General features: G+C 41.7%; 1 protein-coding gene and 1 long non-coding RNA gene across 5 annotated transcripts in view; one reads left to right on the plus strand and one right to left on the minus strand.

Annotated features, from left to right (window-relative positions):
* Window positions 1–285, plus strand: part of LOC107112393 — a 21263-nt gene extending 20978 nt beyond the window's left edge. The window contains exon 3 of the long non-coding RNA XR_001482588.1: window positions 222–285. This is a non-coding gene — a long non-coding RNA (uncharacterized LOC107112393). The remainder of the gene's footprint in view (window positions 1–221) is intronic.
* Window positions 1–15559, minus strand: part of PRRC1 (proline-rich coiled-coil 1) — a 19186-nt gene extending 3627 nt beyond the window's left edge. The window contains exons 1-6 of one of the 4 annotated variants that reach the window (XM_015413514.1): window positions 15288–15559; window positions 11993–12110; window positions 9327–9728; window positions 6058–6221; window positions 3077–3179; window positions 714–877 (exon numbers count right to left, since the gene is read on the minus strand). In XM_015413514.1, coding sequence (XP_015269000.1) covers window positions 714–877; window positions 3077–3179; window positions 6058–6221; window positions 9327–9728; window positions 11993–12092 — 933 coding nt within the window. In that variant the 5' untranslated portion in view covers window positions 12093–12110; window positions 15288–15559. Of the gene's footprint in view, window positions 1–713; window positions 878–3076; window positions 3180–6057; window positions 6222–9326; window positions 9729–11992; window positions 12111–12285; window positions 12361–14997; window positions 15092–15287 lie in introns of those variants that run through there. The other 3 variants (XM_015413515.1, XM_015413517.1, XM_015413518.1) reach the window with 3 other exon arrangements.
* Window positions 15560–20693: the final 5134 nt, after the last annotated feature.

A 20693-nucleotide genomic window follows, 5' to 3' on the forward strand; every position in this document is an offset into this window, starting at 1 on the left:
AGTGTTTATCATATTACTGGGAAGTAATCTCCTGTTTCTGTGCACCTGAGGATGAATTCCTCCTGATAGGGCTTTATTGTAATAATTAACAAACAACGGGGGTAGCAGTATGACAATCGTGCTACATACAAGAATACTGCAATAGTGCAACCAATACAAAATACTGTATAACCAATGACAGAATAATCATTCCATAATATTTAATCTTTTTCTTTTTTCAGTGTAGACGCCGCGAGATGAACATGCAAGACGTCATAAAGAAGTGAAGGACGAACTTCCCCGGAGTAACCGTTTCGTTTCGATATTTCTTTTTCATACAAACATCAGTTCTGCTTCAGCATACTCATACAACTTCCCAAAAGGGCCTCTCTGATTCCTAACAGCTTCAGAATAGCTTATAACCGGCACATAGCCTATGTATTAAATCGGGCTGATCAGCCCGATTTAATACATAGGCTATCTGCCGGTTATAAGCTATTCTGAAGCTGTTAGGAATCAGAGAGGTCCTTTTGGGAAGTTGTATGAGTATGCTGAAGGTCTTTATTGTATTCTGGTGCATTTTAAAATCTGGTCATGCTATAAAAGACCTTCTTTAAAAAACATTGCAAGTTATGGTTGATTGCGGACCAAGAAATACTATACTTTTTATTGCAATTCTCTCCAAATATTATGAGTTATTTTCCTGTCAGGCTTTCCATACGATGGTTACTCACTTTCAACCCAGCTGCATAGCCGACAGGTTGTGGTGCAATGTTTGACTGTCCAGCTTCTCCTGTAACTGTGGCCATTCCAAAAACTTCTTGGAAAGCATCTCTTATGGCTGCAACCTTGACCTCTTTTACAGAAGTGACAACTATGTCCAACTCTCCCCCAGATCCTGTAAAAGAATAAGCATATTAAAACCATCTGACACGTGCGGAGACACCTACAGCGGAGTCAAACTATGGTTGGAAAACTGATCTTTTTTCTTCTTGCAGCAAAGAGAAGAGAGGGCCACCGCACAAAGTGCTAAGGGTGACCCTCTTTTGAAGCAGAGATAAGCATTTTTACCTGCTTGATTGCCCCTTAAAGTTTGTGAAAATAAGAGAATAAACACTTGGTGTACACCACTATGTGCACCACCATCAGAATAACTAGTTAAACCCCTTATGAATTTATTCTCCTGTTTGCACATTAATGATATTGTTTACTTATTTATTTCACTTAAAATATTTATATCCCGCCTTTCCACAATGTCCAAGGTGGATTACAAATATAAACATCTACAGTTAAAAACACAGAAAAGTGTAAGAGTCCAGTAGCATCTTAAAGACTAACAAAATTTGTGGTAGGGTACGAGCTTTCGTGAGTCACTGCTCACTTCTTCATAAAAAACATAGCTAAACACACAAACTAAAATGCATCAAACTGTAAAACTGTAACTACCAGCTATCAGAGGCATTCATTAGTTATTTCCACTAAAGGTATGCCAAAATAATTCCACTCTGTATCTCTGTACATAAAGAAATGTATTGTTGTGCATCACATGTATTGCATTCCGAAGCCTCCAGACAATCTCCACCAAAGGAGGCACGTATATGTTAAGGAGCATCAGTGAAAGGATGAGTCCCTGAGGGACACCACAGATCACATTCCACATATGATGGCCTATAACCAACAGTCACGCTTTGGTTTCTGTCAGCCAGACAGGAGCAGAACTATTTTATGCCAACCCTTTTATCCCTAGGCCTTCCAGGTGCTCTATTAAGATGGTATGATTGACAGTATCAAAAGCTGCCAACACATCCAATAAAATCAACAAGGAGGAGTTCCCCTTGGCAGTTTGCAGCCAGAAACCGTTCACCACAGCAATAAGCACTGCCTCACTATCAAAACCAGGTCTGAAGATGGATTAAAATTGGTCAAGAGCAGATGTTTCCTCCAAGTATTCCTGGAGTTGCCTTGCTACCAGTTTGCCTGAGTATGGAAGGCTGGAAACAAGTCAGTAACTCTTAACATCATCTAAAGGCAATGACAGTTTCTTCCATAATAGTCTTATTACAGCATGTTCTAACTTTGAAGGGAAAGTTTCCTCCAATAATGAAGTGTTAACAATTCTGTCCAACCAAAAATTAACTGATGTAGGGGAGATTTTAATTAGCCATGAAGGGCACAGATCCAATTTAGAAGTTGTAGGTTTCACACTCCAATCCACACCAGAAGAAAAGCTTAACCTGAAACTATCCATCAAACATGGGTAAGTTGGCACCACCAACCTGGCTTGTTATTTAAAACAAGGATGTCCAGGTTAGAGGAGATCAGAGATTTTATCAGCAAAGAATTCAGCAAAATCATCACAATGCCCTGGTAGTTCCTCATCTGTCTGAGCTAATGCTCCAAATCTATGAGGTTCTTCACTTATTATTAGTCAACTTTGTATTCATGTGAAGTACACAGGTGGAAAACTTGCATAATGGTTACCTTTCTTGGCAATGTCAGCAATGCCAAAGTACATCAAGCAGTAAGAACATAAGAACGTAAGAGAAGCCAATGTTGGATCAGGCTAATGGCCCATCTAGTCCAAAACTCTGTCACACAGTGGCCAAAAATACCAGGTGCCATCAGGAGGTCCAGCAGTGGGGCCAGGGCACTAGAAGCCCTCCCACTGTTGCCCCTCCCCCAAGCACCAAGAATACAAAACATCACTTGCCCCAGCCTGAGAGTTCCTATCTATCCCTTGTGGCTAATAGCCACTGATAGACTTCTGCTCCATATGCTTATCTAATTCCCTCTTGAAGCTGTCCATGCTTGTAGCCACCACCACCTCCTGTGGCAGTGAATTCCATGTGTTAATCACTCTTTGGGTGAAGAAATACTTCCTTTTATCAGTTCTCACCAGACTGCTCAGCAATTTCATTGAGTGGCCACGGGTTCTTGTATTGTGAGAAAGGGAGAAAAGTACTTCTTTCTCAACCTGCTCTTAACACCTTAGATCCCAACACATTGAAGCAAAGACACACATCTCACCAGAAGATAATCCCTGTCGAACAATCTGGATTTACAAATACCACAACAGTTCCCATTAGCCTTCACTTACTGATGTAAGGAGCCATGCCAGGATCCAGTGTTGTGATCATGGTCTCTACAGAATGTTTGGTTTTATCAAGTACTGATTTCACCATAGGATTTCCAGCTACACCCTGCAGGAGAAATTCACTATATTAAATTCACTTTGCTGTCACTTTGGTCTTCTCTTTCACACTGTGGCTGCGTTTGCATATAACTCCCCCCCCCAAAAAAAATCAGCTGTTTATATGCAGGGGACAACTCCCACAGCTACAGCTAACATACAAAACTGGAAACTGAAACAAGAGTTCCACCCAATAGGACTAAACTGAATGACACAGATATCAAGGGGGGAGCAGACTGTTTCATTACATATATACACATATATAATAAATATACCACAATAATTTCAGTTTTATTTAAATGGTCTAGGTTTCCTCTGCTGCCTGCTTTGGGAGCGCCAGAGGAGAATATATGACTGAAAGTAAAGGACACTTCCTCTTACTGTACGAAAAAGCTATGAATGAAATTTATCAGTGAAGCTGATTTTCTTTTTTTTCAAATGAATCAACTTTATTGAAAGTATATCAGATTCACAATTTCTTTTGCCACATGATTGCATTTATCCCTTTTGTGATTTCTTGCATGCAAAGGGGTAACTAAATTAGGAACTGCTACATCCCTCTTTGATCCCTTTGCCTTTGGGGAAAAGAATGAAATCTACTTAGTCCTCTAAGGACAGTTAAGTGCAAACAATGCTTAGTTAGGAACCTCTTAGTAAGCAGTACATTGCAGGATTGCTGCTCCACAGTTAGCCCTCAGAAATGCTCACTCACATATGGAATATGTGCAAGATGTTTCCAAAGACAGAGCTAATATTTGACTGCATTGCTGATCAGCAATAAAATTAATGGGCGACCTTTGGCTACTTGCGATCTAGTAACCTAATGTACTTTACAACATTCCAAGGAGAAACAATTGGATAATGGCATGTTCAATGCCAAGAGCTCCTTGGGGCAAAAGCAGGTTACAAATATCATCAATTAAATTTATTTTCCCCCATGATTCATTGTTACTTTTTAGTTGCATATATCAGGTTGCAAACTTCGCATACTTAGTAATTCATTGGCTACTATCTCTCTTTCTCCCATGCACTGGTATTTTGCAATGACTTTGCAAAATACTAAAAGTCACTAAAGATTCTGGCCTTTGGATGCAGTCTCTTCCTTGCAGGGGTGAGAAAACACGGCACTGCTGGGGTAGAAGAAGCTACTCCCAGAGCTGTAATGGTAGCCTGCCCAAGGGTTTATCACTCCATCCTTGCAAGCTGTCCCATTTCCTATAGCTGACAAAAGTTGTTGACAGGGTGCCTGTGGGCGCCATGATGCCCACTCATGCCTTTTCTGGTGCCTGCCAAGTGTTTTTAGAAAGTGGGCGGGGCCGGGTGGGGCTTCAGCCCAGCAAGGCTTCTGAATAACTTTTGGAGATTTGATTGGTTGTACAGATTTTTTAAAAAGTGTTGGTTTGGCAGCAGCTGCCACCACAGCATAAGTATCTTCATCATGTGACTGACAGTAAGCTGTGCCAGCTTTGCCTGCTACGGTAGCCATTTTGTGGCAGTCATTTTATGACTGTGCCCACCACACTATTTCAGAATTCCATAGGTGCCCACAGGCTCAAAAAGGTAGGGTACCCCTGTAATAGAATAATGAAGAAGCACAGGAATCCTCTATCAGGAAACTTTGTGCTTTTAGAAATTTTCTCTGATAATGGTTCATACCATAATGCTCTGAGTGCAGCAGTAAACCTGCTTCTGGACTGTATCATTTAAGGCTAACTGAGGACTCCCACGATGAAACGTTCCCTTACAGAAAAATGTTCTGACATGTCACAAACTAAGAGTACACCTGTAGCCAAAAGTGGAACAATCCAGTCACAACTGCAACTGCAGTGAGAAGTGAGCCAAATATAGGCTATTAATCTACATGGGCCATTGTAATATTCAAAAGGATAATCTTGTATTTGACCATTTCCATGAAATGCTGTATACAATTCCTTAGCTGTGCAGGGGAAATCATCCTTTATGTGATCTTTGGCAGAGCAAGACAGATGGGACAGGTCTGCAAAAGAACAAAAGCAAGGAACACCATGGGCACAGAAGAGAAGAAATCACAGATGCTGCCATGTGAAATAGCACATGTGTGATCAAGGGATGAACAAATCAAACCATTCTGGTGGTCAATAAGACAAGAGAGCTGCCTTGCTCTGTTAATCATGGAAAAGAAGTTTTCTACAAATTTAACTCAGTACTGTCTTTGAGAAGTAATACTAGCACAGTAATGCAGGTACTTCCCTGTCCCTATTAGCATTTTCAATTAACTCAGGTGCTTTTACATATGTATGTGTTCCCACAATTGTGGAAAGGAGCTGCAACCAGTAGATATTTGGAATTCCCCTAGAACAGGGGTCCCCAACATTTTTGAAGCTGTGAACACCGTCAGAATTCTGACACAGGGGGGTGGGGGCAACCACAAAATGGCTGCGGGGGGGGGGGGGGGTGATGCCAGACAGAGAGAGAGAGGAAATCCAAGTACAGGAGAAAAGAGAGGCAATTTTTTAAAAATACACCACAAAAGAGGAGTGAAATAGAATAAAACCAACACACCAATGGCAGATGCTGCTGAAAGAATGTGATTTTAATCAGCACAGCCAATCAGATTGCCAATGACCAACCAGATGTCCTGCTGGGCAAAAACCTCACCAAGCTCCACCCACTTTCTAAAAAACACTTGGCGGGAGCTGTCAGGGGGCACCAGGGGTTCACTGCTGCCATGATTGGGACCCATGCCCTAGAGACTATTAGGCAGGATAGGTGCCACATCCCAGTGGGAACTATGTTATACAGGCCTGTTCTAATTGGTGACTGCAAATATTTCAGTTTGTTTGATTTCATTTCAGTCTGTTTTATAAGAAAGATTTCCATCAGGATTGTAAACATATAGTGACCATTACTTTTATGAAGCCCCACAGTCCTCCGGCAGATGCTTCCATTGGCATGCCAACTACCCTGGGGTCTTCACGCTCCTCTGGGAAAGTAATTGCGGAACCACTTCCAGTACCAGATGCTAATGATGGTGGTACAGAAGTCTGCTGTGTTACACCGGTTGTCAGGACACCTGAGAAGCAACAGTACAAATAAATACATCACAGTTCATTCTGTTGTAACCTGGGATTCCTTAATGTATAAATTAATTCTATCATTTTTACTTGTTCAGAAAACAGTATGTGTTTGACAGCATTCATTAGTTTAAAAACAAAAAACTATTACTACTAAAAGCCACTACTACTGCAGAAGATTAATCTAACTGGATTATTTAGGAGCAAAGGTTTTGGAAAGTCATATTCAAGGAGAATAGACATATGCCTAGAAGGAATACTAAAGCTATTTATAGAATATATTTCAATGAAACAGAATTCATATGTTCAAAGCATAACATTTTTTCCTCAGTGAGAGTACATTCTTTATTTTGGTATGGAAGGGGACAGTAAAAATGTTATAAATGAAACACAAAAATAACATCCACACTAGAGTGGAAGGATCACTAGAAAAGAATGTAAACACAGATTTAGGAGGACTAAAATAACTTGAGGTAGAAATCTACAAAATAACAATCATGTTTAGTGGCTGCTAGTTGTAGGATATTGCTTTAAAATATTGATTATTTTCTTTCTGAAAGATTCCCAAAGGTTTCTCTCCTTTTCTCTGGAATCATTAACTCAGGAAAAATTACTTGGAATACCAACTTGTGATTCACTATAAACAGACCACCTAGGTCTGCAACCGCCGGGCTTTTGGTTGAGGCAGTGGGTGTCGCCCTCCTTAGGCCAGCCCCCATCTGTAGCCTGGGTCCTGAGATCCTAAATTTTAAGATCTCAAAAAACTTAAATTCTAATACCATCAACCACTGAGGTATCTGGCTTTTTACTAGAGTTGTATGGCACATATGAGTTATATTATTTTATATTGTGTTTTATGTAGTTTTAATTGCATTGTATTTTATACCCTGAGCCCGTTAAGGGGAGAGCGGGATATAAAGCCAACTAAATAAATAAATATGTATGTTAAAAAAAAAATCAAAATTCTGCAGCAAAAAGTTAAGCTTTATGGCACACATTATTTTGCTATTGTTAGTCATGGAATGGCGCAATCTATTTATACTGCAGTTCATTAATTGGACTGGATTCTGACCGTTACGCATCAGCAAAGGTTTTAGATTACCAAGTTTTAGCTGACTGCATGTTAAAATAACAAGTGTAAACTATTTCAATTACTTTGTCAGACATATAACAGGAAGGAAGGAAGGAAGGAAGGAAGGGGGGAGAGAGAGAGAGAAAGAAAGAATTGCATACAAGTCCTGACTCCAAACAAAATTTCATTGAATGAAGTCTGGTGCTACCAGCTATTTGAACTTAAAACGTAGTCATTTATTTCTTCAGCAGCAGACTGAGGGATTCTTAAACTGACTCTGTCATGAAGATGCAGCACTGTGTGTATTCACTGGAAGCTGAGAAAGAGTATAGGCTTGGATCCAATAGTTTTTCCATGGGCACAAGGATTTCCACCCACAGAACATAACTTTTTTGTTGTCCCTCTTCCCACAGCTGCCCAAAATGACACTCCAATCCTGTTGGGGGGGGGGGAGCAGCAGGGAAACCAAGCCACAAAATATGGTACTGGGCACAAAATTTAGCTATTTAAGAAAGTAAACTTTCATTAAAAAGCAATGGTCTTTATGACTGCAAAGGTATGCTAAAAACTTTGCAAGCAATGCCTGGTGAAAAATGTGAAGCCAGATAAATCAGCCAAGTGAGATAACTAGCTAGTAGGCAAGGCAAGGCTTCAGTACCCCTCATAATTCTTTGCTCCTATGACTAGCAATGGCAAAACAACACACACCATAGAATCCAGCTTTTCTTGGTACAGAACTATTTTAGTAAGCCTCATTGTAATGATTCCTTGTTTTTATGTGTGTGTGTCTCTTTAAAAGTTTGGTTGCATGGCTGAGATATATTAGAGTGGTTGAAGAGACAAGAGTGGTGTGATTGGTGATTGACAGAGGGGGGAGGGGGTTTGGAAGTGGTTCTGAATGGATATGTATGTCCGTCAAGAGTGACAGTTACAGGTTTGACAGTTGATAAAGACAGTTATCAGTTAGTTCGTTCTGAGGTCTGGGAGAGAAGCAGTCTTGTGTGTGATATAAGAGAGTTCAGTTCTGTGTATGAGAAGAAAAGAGACAAGCGGTTTGGTGTTGAAACAGTTATAAGCTGAAGCTGAGTGTCTATGAAACAGTAAAGTATAGTTAAAAGAGTTACAGAGTTACCTGAAAGATCCCTGTCAGTAAGGGAGCAGATCTTGTGTGAGACACCAAGCAATTGTTCAAAATATTCACATTACTGGTTACATGGTTCTACCCTTTTATTTATGAATTATTTCAATAAATCTTCTTTTATTTAAGTATATCAGCTCTGAAAGAAATACTTCCCAGGACCACATAGTACCTCGTGAGCCTTCAACTCGACCTACGTACCCAGTAAAGAGCCAAAGTGAAGGGAAAAGGTTTGGAAAGCCTTAAAATTTCCTGGTGGCAGCCAGATATACCCAGTAGAACAAAACATAAAGTACATTTTTAAAGGGAAACCAGTCCTCCCCAGATAAGGGGTCTTCACACTCATAAAGTGTGTTTCTTTTCTGCTCAACTATCCATCCCCTTCACAATTAGGTCGTGCTCACAAATGGCTCAAGCATGTGGATTTTACAAGCTCCTTTATGTATCTAAATGCCTTGAAACCTCAATAATTTAGCTGCAACAAAGGAGAAAATAGACTGTATATTTATGCATGTAGGCCCTGGTTTACACAAGCGAGGTGGTGGAGAGTGCACGAGACCAAGGATCACTCTTGTACTTTACCATATTAAGAGCTATACTCTGGGGACACAAGATTCTAGAACTGAATTACATTTGACAAAATGCATAGTTAAGAATTAGCCAACAGTCCTGGACAGAGATTTAACAGTTGTTTCTTTAAGTAAATATACTGATCTTTCAAGATGGGTAGCCATGTTAGTTTGTCTATAGCAGTAGAAAAGAGCAAGAGTCCAGTAGCAGAAGTGAGCAGTCATTCATGAAAGCTCATACCCTTTAAGAAGCTATTGGACTCTTGCTCTTTTATACTGATAATTGCCCCTGCCTCTGAAATGTTATATTAGAACACAATCTTACCTGTGACTGGAGGCGCAGAAAATGATGGCATCAGTGGTGTCTGTGGTGCTCGGCCAGCATGACCTTTGGTAATATCATAGGTGGAAGTAATAGAAAAACCTGAAATGGGGGGACCAGTCGGGGGTGCAGAAAGCACAGGGCCAGGAGCAGAACTTAGTGGAGGAGGTGGTGTGAGGTGGGGAGCAGAACTGCAGAAAGCTGATGTGATTGGAGGGGCTACTGAAGGTGGATTATGAACAGCAAGGGGGGCACCAGTTGAAATTGATGCAGAAGGCACAAAAGGCAAAGGAGCTGGAGATATCATAGAAGGAAGTGAGGACAGTGTGGGTGGTAAAGGTGAGGAGAATGTTTGGGGAGGAAAAGATGAGGCAGAAGATAAGTCTGGAGGAGGAAGTGGAGCAGCTGAGGGTGAGGAAAGAGAGAGAAGGCACATTTTCATTAGAGTTCTATTAAATTTTCTGCACCATTCAAGTATCTGAGAAGAGAATCTGAAACCTGTAGCAGATTAACAATTCCTTCTAATGAGCACTTTAAAGATGCAGTGCTGAAAATTCAGTGGTTAACAACCTTCGCTGTTTCAACAGTCAATTCAACAGTAACTCTGCAAGATAAATTGTCTTACAATTAAATGTTTATCAATGAGCCTGCTACAAAATGTAAGCATTTACCCTAAGTCAGGGGATCATCTGGATAAACACCTTACGCTTTGACAGCTTTTAAACACTATATGGGTGATCTAATGCCTGATAAGTGTACACGGGATAGGATTTTTTTTTACTAATTCCAGAGAAACTGATCTCAAATTTTACTAAAAAATTTCAGATAATAATGAAAGGAAGACAAGCTGATCTGGAAGAAAGTGCATTGCCTGTTGTGAAAGGAGACACACTTCACCTCTGCAAAATGTTTCGCTGAAGGGTCAGTTGTACTGCAATCCTAAGCAGAGTTACAACCTCTAAATGTGAAGTCAGTGGGCTTAGAAAGGTGTAGCTCTGCTCTAGATTGCACCTTTGGAGAAGTGCTTGGTGGTGGACCACAGTGCTCACTTCCACTCCAAAATCCCCCTGCCATAAATGTCGTTCAGTTTACCTCCCCTTTTCACCTCTGTATTGGCAACTGCAGGCCGCTTCCTTCAGATATGACCCAGGTACTATCAGTCATCCTGTGCGCTCAGTATTAGGTACACATTCTAGCAACATTCTCGGTCTCAGGTCTGCTCATGGAGAATCAGGCAGCATCTATTTCCTAGAGTGTATTTTTTTCTAAACTTTGGCAAATCTGCCAATTGTGCCCTCTTTTTAGGGTTAAGGGTTTGGCCACTGTAATTTATTTAGAAAATCTATATACTGCAGTGGCTTATTTACATGCTTTGCTACCTTCCCTACTGGACCACAGTAAAACATTCTACATGGGCTGTCTTTGAAGATGGCTTGGAAACTTCAGGCAGTCCAGAATATGGTAGTCTTATTGTTAACTAAAAGTCTGTTAGGCTGGTACATTACACTGTTGATGAAGGCATTTCACTGGTTTCCAGTTGCTTCTTTTGGCCTTGTTCAAAATGTTGGTTTTGACCACCCCCCACCGCCCCTAAATTGTCCAGATCTAGAATCTGGAAGTCTTATGGAACCACTTGCATGAAGCCCCGCCTTGAGTAGACTGCCCATCTGTTGGCCCTCCAGAGGAAGTGGTGGGCCACTGTGTGAGACAGGGAGCTGGACTAGATGGACCAATGGTCTGATCCAGCAGGGCTCTTCTTATGCTTGCAAGCCTTGAGAACAATTTTGTGTGCCTTTATCAGAGGCTTCATGGGATGTTATTTACTAGGTGATGGTATTTTTTCTCCAAGACACAGAAAAGCTTCACCTGCCCATTCTGATGCATTAAAAATCTCTTTGGGAGGGACAGGACATTCTTCTCCAGGCCTGCAGAAAGCACTCTGGAAGCAAACTGATATAAAAGGAGCAAGGCTGTGTTGGTGCTGGAGCATATTCTATGGAACCCTTTTGAAAAAGAAGCCTTTCTATTGTGGGTTTTAGAAAAACAAAGTCTTTTCAGTCCTAAGAATCATATTTTATTGTTGTTAACAGTGTTGTGACTGTTCTACTATTCCATATTACTTATGTATAACTTAAAAAAATATTCTTTTATCAATTTTATTGTAAATCAGAATTAAAAGAAACAGTGAGATGAAAGCTCATCAAATAACATTTTGCCAGCTGAATCTGGAGAAAATGTTATTTCTCTATCAAAAAGATAACTTTAGAAAAAAGAGACTTTGAATAGCCATACCCTGAAGCAGAGGTACTAACAGCAAGGTCACATGAATCCTGAAAAAGGCAACAGGAAATGCTATGCAAGGACTGATGTCAATATAAATGGGCTACAGAGTCCCTCTATGTTAGGTTACTGTTCTTCTGAGTATTCTTCAATTTCAACTACTTTAGCGTAATTCCATACAAAATAAATGTTATACATTCTCAGCACATTCTCAAATGACATTGTATGTATAAAGCACATTTTTATGGATTAGAAAGAAACCACTTATTAGCTTGAAATGTTTATTGTAATTATATTGTTTGCAACATTTGATTTTACTGTTATGGACAAACTGCTAAGCTTCACAACACATGAACAGATAAGACCAGTCATTTATGAAGCTCTTATACCTAATGAGATGGGGGCTGGGGTGGCGGCAGCAGTAGCCCCTGCTGTGCTTGGTGGAGGGGTTCCAGGTGGAGTTGTCTCTATACCACTCTCCTCCATCATTTTTCTTCAGTGACACAGCTGAAAGAGAGAAAAAGATGCTGAAGGCAAAACAAAAACAAAAAACAACTCAAACATTTCCCCCAAACAAAACTGTTATGGCACTGGATAGATCTAGGCCTGGAACATTAAAAGTACCAATTTCTACTAGTGTTCAACAGTAAGGAAAGCTCTGTACCCAAAGCACTTCACTCACCACATCTGCCTCAGACCAAGCTCTCTGTGGTGGCTCTCATTGGGCTGAAAGGTGACATACTCATGGGGCTGTCTCTTAAAGGTATTTCACGCTTTTTAAAAAAGAGAAAAGGGTGAAGTTTGATGAAATAGCTTAAATCAGTCTACATCAAGTTCTGATCACATGTTACTAGGTTTGCCAGGTACCAACTGGCGAGGGAGGGGTGGGGGCTTACCAGCAAGCCTGTGTAGCTGGCGAGGTGGTGATGGCACTTCCAGTGCCTACCGGAAGTGATGCCATCATATTGCCAGCGACATGAGGATGCTCAGGTATTTGGGCAAAAACTCTACAGTAGAAGTCATTTTTACCATAGAGTTTTTGCCCAAATACTAGAGCATCACATAAACATATGAAGTTGCCTTACACTGAATCAGATTATTGGTCCGTCAAGGTCAGTATTGTCTCCTCAGACTGGCAGGGGTCTCCAAGGTCTCAGGCAGAGATCCTGTATATCACGTATTACCTGGTCCTTCCAACTGGAGATGCCAGGGATTGAACATGGGACCTTCTCCATGCAAAGCAAATGCTCTACCACTGAGCCACAGCCCCCTCGCTAAGTGCATGCTGGAAGAGACATCACTGCATTGTGCCAGCAACGCAGTTCTAGGCCTAATTTTCGCGCCTGTAAGTCCCCTGCTGGCCAGCTGGTCAGTGCTGGGAGGAGGAGCTCCAGAGCAGGGGATCGCCTGCCCCTGGCGGGGGCCTGGTAAACCTACATGTTACAGTGAACACACATACATGCTGCATGTATGTGTGTACACCTGTTTGTAATAAAGAGACAATGTACATTTACATTACAAATGAAAACTGGGACCAGTACCTAGATACATGCATGGTTTCAATCACAAAGTCCACTGTACATGCATCCAATATAACATAAGAATTACTCAGTGCACATATGAAGAAAAATCAACTGTACATTGTATACAGATTGTATATGCATTTGCTGTAACATGTAAACAGCTACTGAGAACAAATAGTCATGGACTACGTGTGGAAAAAGCTGATCCTCCGTGCTATAAGCTGTAAAGGCACATACCTCAGTCAGACCAGCCAGCAACATGAAAAAGAAGGCCTGAAGCCTAACTTGGGAGAATTGCTAATTTCTTTGTAGGTATATGGGGGACCCCGGGCAAGCAAAAGTTGTACATTAGAATTTCCTCTTTTAAGAGCTACTAGATAAAAAAGCGAGTTTCAAATTATTGATTAGATTGTACAGATGCTTACAAATATCTGACTTGTAGTTAAGGAGTGCCCACCTTGCACTCATGTTATAAACGGTCACCTGAGACAGCCTAGGCAGCAACAGAATGTAGGAGGTCAGCAACTTGACTTGACAATATTGCTAACTATTTCGCAGGCCCAAGACAAAAGGGAAGAAATCAAGAGCTCAAGCAGGAGAACTCTGAGCTTCCTTTTCTGCATTTAAATGGGTGCAATCCATAGAATTTATTCTGGTCAGAACCACCTTTTGGAAAGGTGCTGTATTGTATTCACAAAGGTTGCTATGAGCATAAAATTTATGACTCAGATACACAGTGGTTGTAAGTTATCATCAGAAGGACATTTGGACAAGAGACTCATGCATACAGCTTTTTTTTTAACCACTATGCCACTCTAATGGTTATAGAACCATCCCTACCAGTAGCTGGTACTGATGCACATTTGCATGTTTGAGTTGGTTCTTTTTTGGCTCCAGTTGTTCTGTGGAAGTTGACTGTTTAACTATAGCAACTATTCTTAAGATCTGTGCTGGAGTTCACTTGCAAACTTTCTATTCGTTTGTTCCTTAACAAGTGTGTTTCACTACACCAGGTGTCATCTGTCACAGCAGCCACATAAGAAGAGGAATGGGAAAACTGAATCTCTAAATGGGGCCTTGGCAAAAGCCACAAACTATGCATGATGGCCTCAGGTATGGCTCTCCCATAAAAAGCTTTTGGGACTACAGTTCCTAATCCTTTCCCCTTTAAAGTCAATAGAGCATTATTGTTCAGTTTAGTCATATGGAGCAATGGGAATCTATGCATGGGAGGCCACACTTAAAACACTAAGGTGGCAGGTGTCCCTCCTACAACTGGCTGTGCTGCTGACTGTAGTTCCTACTAACTCTGCCAGCTACAACTTCTGTGTTAGTGGTGCACTGTGGGTTACAGAGTAGATGCCATGAGGAATGATGCTGCAGAACAAACAACTCTAGGGAACATATCACACACCAGAAAGATATTCAGAATCACTAGACGCTAGACATGGAAGACAATTTCTTCCTCTGAACCCAGATATAACAATTGATAACATTTATGGGACATATAAATCCCACCCAGGAAACCATCCAGCTGAGTGAAAGTTATACTGCAGATTCCCCAATATCCAGCATTGCCTCTAGACCAGGTCATCCCAGTTCAGGGCAAAGTTGAAATGGTGGTAGCATCCAGACTCACAATATAGCGTCTAGCCAACACAGAAGGGGCTACCCACATTTAAAACTGGAGAGCAGCGATTATGACGTACCCCTCCGTTCCCTCCACATCGGGTGCCCTTTACATGCAACAGTGCTATCCCAACCAACTATATGGTCTCAACTCCACCCCCACCCCCTTCGGGAGGAACTTTCACAGTCAACACGGAAGGCACCAAATCTGCTTAGAAATTAATTGGGAATGCCACAATTACCAGGGTACCACGCACCTTCGATGGTGCTATCGGGATTTCCTTTTGTAGAACTGCTCGAGCAGGCTGAACGGCCTCTTATTACAGTCACTATGTCGTGAGACAGGAACTACATTTCCCATGAAGCAACGCAGATAGTGCTCTACGCACGCGCACATCTCTGTGCCACGTCTCTGCCCCTTTCACCCCCCAAACCCAAGTCCTCAAGGAGCTACTTTGACGCGATCTCGAGTAGCGAAGGGCCTCAGGCTAGGTCCCATCCGCACCAATCCCTGCCAGTCTTTTCTCCTCACCTGAAAGGGACTGCAGCGGCCTTGAAGGAGACGGAACTGGCCGCTCAGGCCTCGCGGCGGCGGCGTTCCTTCGCCAGTAGCTCCCGGCGCGTCTCGATGTTGAGCCCTCCACGCCCCGCTTCTTGCCGGCTCCAGACTCTAAAATGGCCGGGGAGGGGCAAGCCCGGGAAGCGCTTCTGCACCAGCCTCTTCAGCCTGCCACGTTCGCTGCAGTCAACGGGGAGGAGTTGTTGGGCCGGCCGGCAGGCAGGCAGTCAGGGCTCTGAGCTCCTGGTTTCTCCGCCCCCCGAGATACGGTGGGGAGCGCTGACGGCCACGCAGACAGGGCGGCCTCTCCTCGTGCTGCTGCTGCTGATCGCTGTGGACTGCTGGCGACGGTGACATTGACAGCCGCACCTGCTGCTCCCCTGCTTCAATTGCTTCATCTCGCTTAAGCAACCCCGGCCCTTTGGGGTGCGCGGATGGTGAAGCTGCCTCATGAACAGTGTTGCCAACCTCCAGTGGGGAGGGGAGATCTGGAATTACTGGACTCGAGTCTAACGGATCTCCAGACGACATAAATCGCTTATTTTGTGTCTGTTTATCTAAAGCATTTATTCTGCTTCTCCTGGAGAAAATGGCTTTGGAAGGTGGGCTACAGGGCGTTATACCTTACCAAGGTCCGTCCCCTTCTCTCCCAGTTGCCACCCTCCAATCTCCAGGCATTTCCAAACCTGGAGTTGACAGCCCTCTGTAAGACTTTGTTGTCTCCTCAAACCTTTCTCTGTAGTTGCTTCACATTTACTGAAGGCATCAAAGTTTTGAATGCCAGTCTCCATGCCACGCCTTCCAGGAAGGATTAAGCAATCAAAAGGAAAACAGGGATGTATCTGACAGCAAATTCTTTCAATAAATGAATTCTTTGCACTCTGGAAAGTGTAGGGCAACTGCACTGGAGTGGCTGTGTTGAAAAAGAGTGTTTGAAGAACAGGAAAACAGGTGATGAGAGATGAAGTTCTAGGACTTCCAGTCAAATTAAAAAGAATAAGGTTCTAAGTTCAGGTGACATACAGCCTGTGGTTCTTAAGGAACTCAAGCTGTCAATCTAACCAGTATAGATAACGTTTCTACGGTGGACTGGATTGCCCAAACAGCCCTAGAACCACCCCCTTTCCACCACACTCCCTACCTGAAGGAAGGCAAACAGGTTGCTGAAGAGAAAACACCACTGGGCTCTTTCTTGCAGGTTGGACAGGGCCTGGGATGGCACAGGGCAGAACTGGGCTCTTTTGTGCTGTGCTCCTCTTTGTAGGCTGCATTGGGTCTTGTTCACTAGACTGTGAACCTGGGCATCACTGTACATGTGCTCCTCCTTGCAGACTGCACTACACCTGGGCTAGCATGATCATGCTCTTTGTCACTGGTTGCATCACACTGGCACAAGGAAAATCCAGGCCCCCATTTTAGGTTCCTGTTTGCACCTCGCACCAGGAAGCCACAAAATTGGGTAGCTTTATGGCTGAAATCTTTGGCACTCTTTATTACATTTATATTCCACTGTCCTCCAGGACAGGGCAGGAGACTGACCTGTCAAGGGGAGGGGCTTACCAGCAACACTTCCAGTGTGACCAACAGTGACATTACTGTATTGCCAGCAACACTCTAGCATTCAACCAAACTCTTTGTTTTAACTGTGGAGTTCTAAATGTAAGTGTTGTCTATGAAGCGATGCCTCCCTTTCAGTGACATCAGAAGTGATGTTATCGTGTCAGGATACTGGTGATCACTCTCCCCATTTTTCTCCTGCTGCCCAGTTGAGCAGCAGCAGGAAGCTGGCTGTAGGCAGGACAATCTCCTGCCCAAAGCAGAAACCTGGCAACACTACCTCAGGAAATATGGGTGCCCTGCATGTGGTCCAATGTGTTCTCTGATCTAAGCATTGGCCAGACACAGTTTAAGTGACACAGCTTTATTACAAATCTAAAGGACATTTCATTCTGGTTAAAATCTTTCAGAAGAATATTTGTAAGCCCAGGCACATTGTAAGCACCAGTATAATTTATTACCCTCTCAACACTAGTAAAAGTATATCTCCACAAGGAAAGGGGATAGAAAAAACTTCTAAAAAAACAAAAGCTGGGAATTCAGAGAATCTGTTGTACATATTGTTATAAAGTTATACTGATGGAATCATATTCTAGTGCCGATTTTTAAAAAACAATTGGAAAAGCCACAGTGACTGCTGCTGGGAAACTGCAGGGAATCCTGTCATGTGGGATCCTCATTGCCGTGCACTTTATCAGCAACTGCAGCAGCAATGGGGAAACCACTCTAGGCTATACGCATTCTGTTTTTAGTGATTTTTATAGTGTGTATAAAAATTAGAAAACAAAAAAATGCAAGGAAACACAACAGAATAGGGCAGGAGCAAAAGCAGAGACACAGAAGCCACAAGATACATGTACTTTCTACACATGTACAGGAGATGCATACCTTGCATTGGCTAAGGAAATGATGCCAGTATAGTTCCTGGCACTTTGAAGGGGAAAAAACTAACTCTCTCATAATCTCCTTGTTGCAACTTTGGGTGCTTGTATCACTGCTAATGGTTGTGTTTTAGTGTAGAAGTTCTTATCCTGGGGGGGGGGGGCTTTCATCTATTGTTATGCATGTCATTCTTTTCTGTTTTTTTATTATTCTCTCTGATGGATGACCTCTTGTTTTCTAGACCATTGTTCCAGTGTTTGCAGACCCCGAATAAAAGATTCAGGCTCTCTGAAACAAGTTTAATATTTCGTAAAGCTCTGGGGATAGGTAAGCTCACCTAGCGCACTGCCTATTCTTCTATTTCTGATGGCATTAGACTCTGTGGTCATTTTTAATTCTAGTGACTCCAGAGTATAGTAGATTTCCCTTAGTTTTTATTCTGTTTAAGTTGAAGAAAAAGAGATGAGCAGGACAAATAAAGCTGTACTTGTTATTTCATCAGTACATGTGTGTTTCCACAACAGTACAAATAATGCTCCCTGGGATCATTTCAGTTTGGGGAAATGGCATGCAGGGAAGGCAGAAGCCCTTTCCTACCCTGCACCATCGTCCTGATCCGAATGAGGTCCCTGTGGTGTTTGGGAAATGAGGTCCCAGCAGCTGCTGTCTGACCAAGGGGAATGAAAGGTGGCTTAGGGGAACCCAGACCCAGGTAATTTATAAAGTCACATCTAGTTTGTCCCTGCCACACACACAATAAATAACAGGAAACAGACTGAATAACTGAAAAGTCAGTAACTGTTAATGTGATAGTTCAATAAAATATTTCATGGTCTGCAGACCAAAATATTAAATGGAATGCACGTACTATTTCATTGCATTTCTGATGGCAGAAATAAAATCCAGGCACAAACATTTCTTCCTGTATTTACAGAAGAAATTGTCACCCATTCAAGCTACCTTGATTCCTTACGAGTTTCTATATCAGAATGTAGAGAAATGTATAAAAGAAATTAGACTTGTTTTTGCCCAGTTTGATAGTATAGGTCTGAATTTACATTGAAATGGTTTGCAAACTTACTCTAGTTTAAAGCCATTGATCCAATAAGCTTCGACTGGAGTAACTCTGCCACCAGTCAGCTCTGCACAACTTGGTCACTTTTCTATCTTTTAAGTATGAAAAGATGTGGTTTCTTCAGGGATACTGTGCCATGTGTTCCTCTTTTAGGACATGCTTGTATGTTAATCAGTGTGATTCATTGGGTGGGTCAGAACCACTGAAGTATCCTGGTATGAAAGATGATATTCTGAATGTGGCTGTGTTGTCAGCATAAAGATGGCTATATTTATCACCCTAAGGTAAACAGTGCTTGGCTTATGCAGGTTCTCCATTCACAGGGTTCATCTTGCCAGCATCTAAAAATTCCTGAACCAACATAGCATGATTTCTTTCTTTGTTCATACCTTGTTTTTGTCCATACTACCAGTATTTCTTTTTCAAAATTACATATTCAGGTTCAATCTGTGGCATCTCTGATATTTAAAGAGAGACCCTAGGAAGGATATACAAGAGCCATTTTGTCAAAGTAGTCAGTCCTGGGTAAAATGGACTCCTTGATCCAGCTCAGTGTAAGGGCCAAATGATAGGTGATGCTGGAGTTCTATAACTGGAATTTCAAACTTGTAATTTGGACATAAAAGAAGGAGTGGGGGTGAGAGCATCTGGATTGGGGCTGCAGCCCTGGGGAATGAGATTAACACCCTGCTCATGCTGTTTCCCACTTGAAAAATCCCTGCCCTAGCTGTTACCTGCTGTAAGGAAAGAAGGGAAATTTTTACTTAACTGTAAATTCTCCAGTGAGTTGTATATATCCAGGTTTGGGGATTTGAGACTCTTCAAAAGTTTGTGCCTTAGAAATGCTGGAAACTACAATTGTAATCACAATTTCAAAAAAGATAGGCTTTTATTTGTGAGTTTGTATAACACAGTACAAAACAGTGTCAAACTAAATTTCTAAACACCATACCATATCCATCCTACAGTAGGATATCTGTGCTGCTTAACTTCTGAAACTCAGTGTCTTGGATGCGCGTTCCAAGCACATGTTTTGGTAGGTAAAAATACAGTCTGCCAAAGGCTAAATCAAGCTATGGCAATAGTTTTGATGGTGAATGCTTTCAGTGACACAGAGTAAGGCAAAGTAAAGCATATTTATAGTTCAGTCTACCTTGAGTATCCAAAAGATACATGGTCTTTCCACTACCAGCAGTAGCTGTTTTCAAGTCCATTTTTGTTGGACTGCAGCCACAATATTTCTTTGAATTTAAAAGCTCTACTGGAAACTGTGCACACTGGCTTTCAAATCAGAGTTGTTATACTAAAAGTAGAAGACTATATATGTACATAGGATGAGCATGAGTGGAACATTTTGCTCACATGCTCAACAGTAATCACCTTAACCGTTCTGACTTACCAGTGTTAGGATTTATATGTAACATGGAGATGAAATAGAAAGTTGTAAACTAAACAGAATATTAACACTTACACTCAATCCATACTTTGAGGAATTCTCTGTCAGAGCTAGGAATAAACTAGTAATGGGAAGTCCAATCTTGCAAAACAACTCTACATTAAGACATGACTTCTATGACAATTTACTTTATTATGAGAATTTAACTATATTGTCCTTTTAGAACAGACAGTAAATGCCTTTGGAATGGACAGATGATAACTCTACAGCCAAATAAACTGGTTGGAACTCAAGATGGGAAATAATGAGATTTCTATTTAATAGTCTTTTTTCCTATAAACATTATCCTCACATTAAAAATCATTTTTTTTCTTTTACTAAATCCAACAGTTTAGCCATTGGTTTAAGACAACCTTTCTAACCTATCTCTGGTTTGGCAACTGACATTACCTAAATATATCTTACTTTT

The sequence above is a fragment of the Gekko japonicus genome, unplaced genomic scaffold (assembly GCF_001447785.1).
Source record: "Gekko japonicus isolate JY-2015 unplaced genomic scaffold, Gekko_japonicus_V1.1 scaffold245, whole genome shotgun sequence".
In the NCBI taxonomy this organism is placed as follows: Eukaryota; Metazoa; Chordata; class Lepidosauria; order Squamata; family Gekkonidae; genus Gekko; species Gekko japonicus.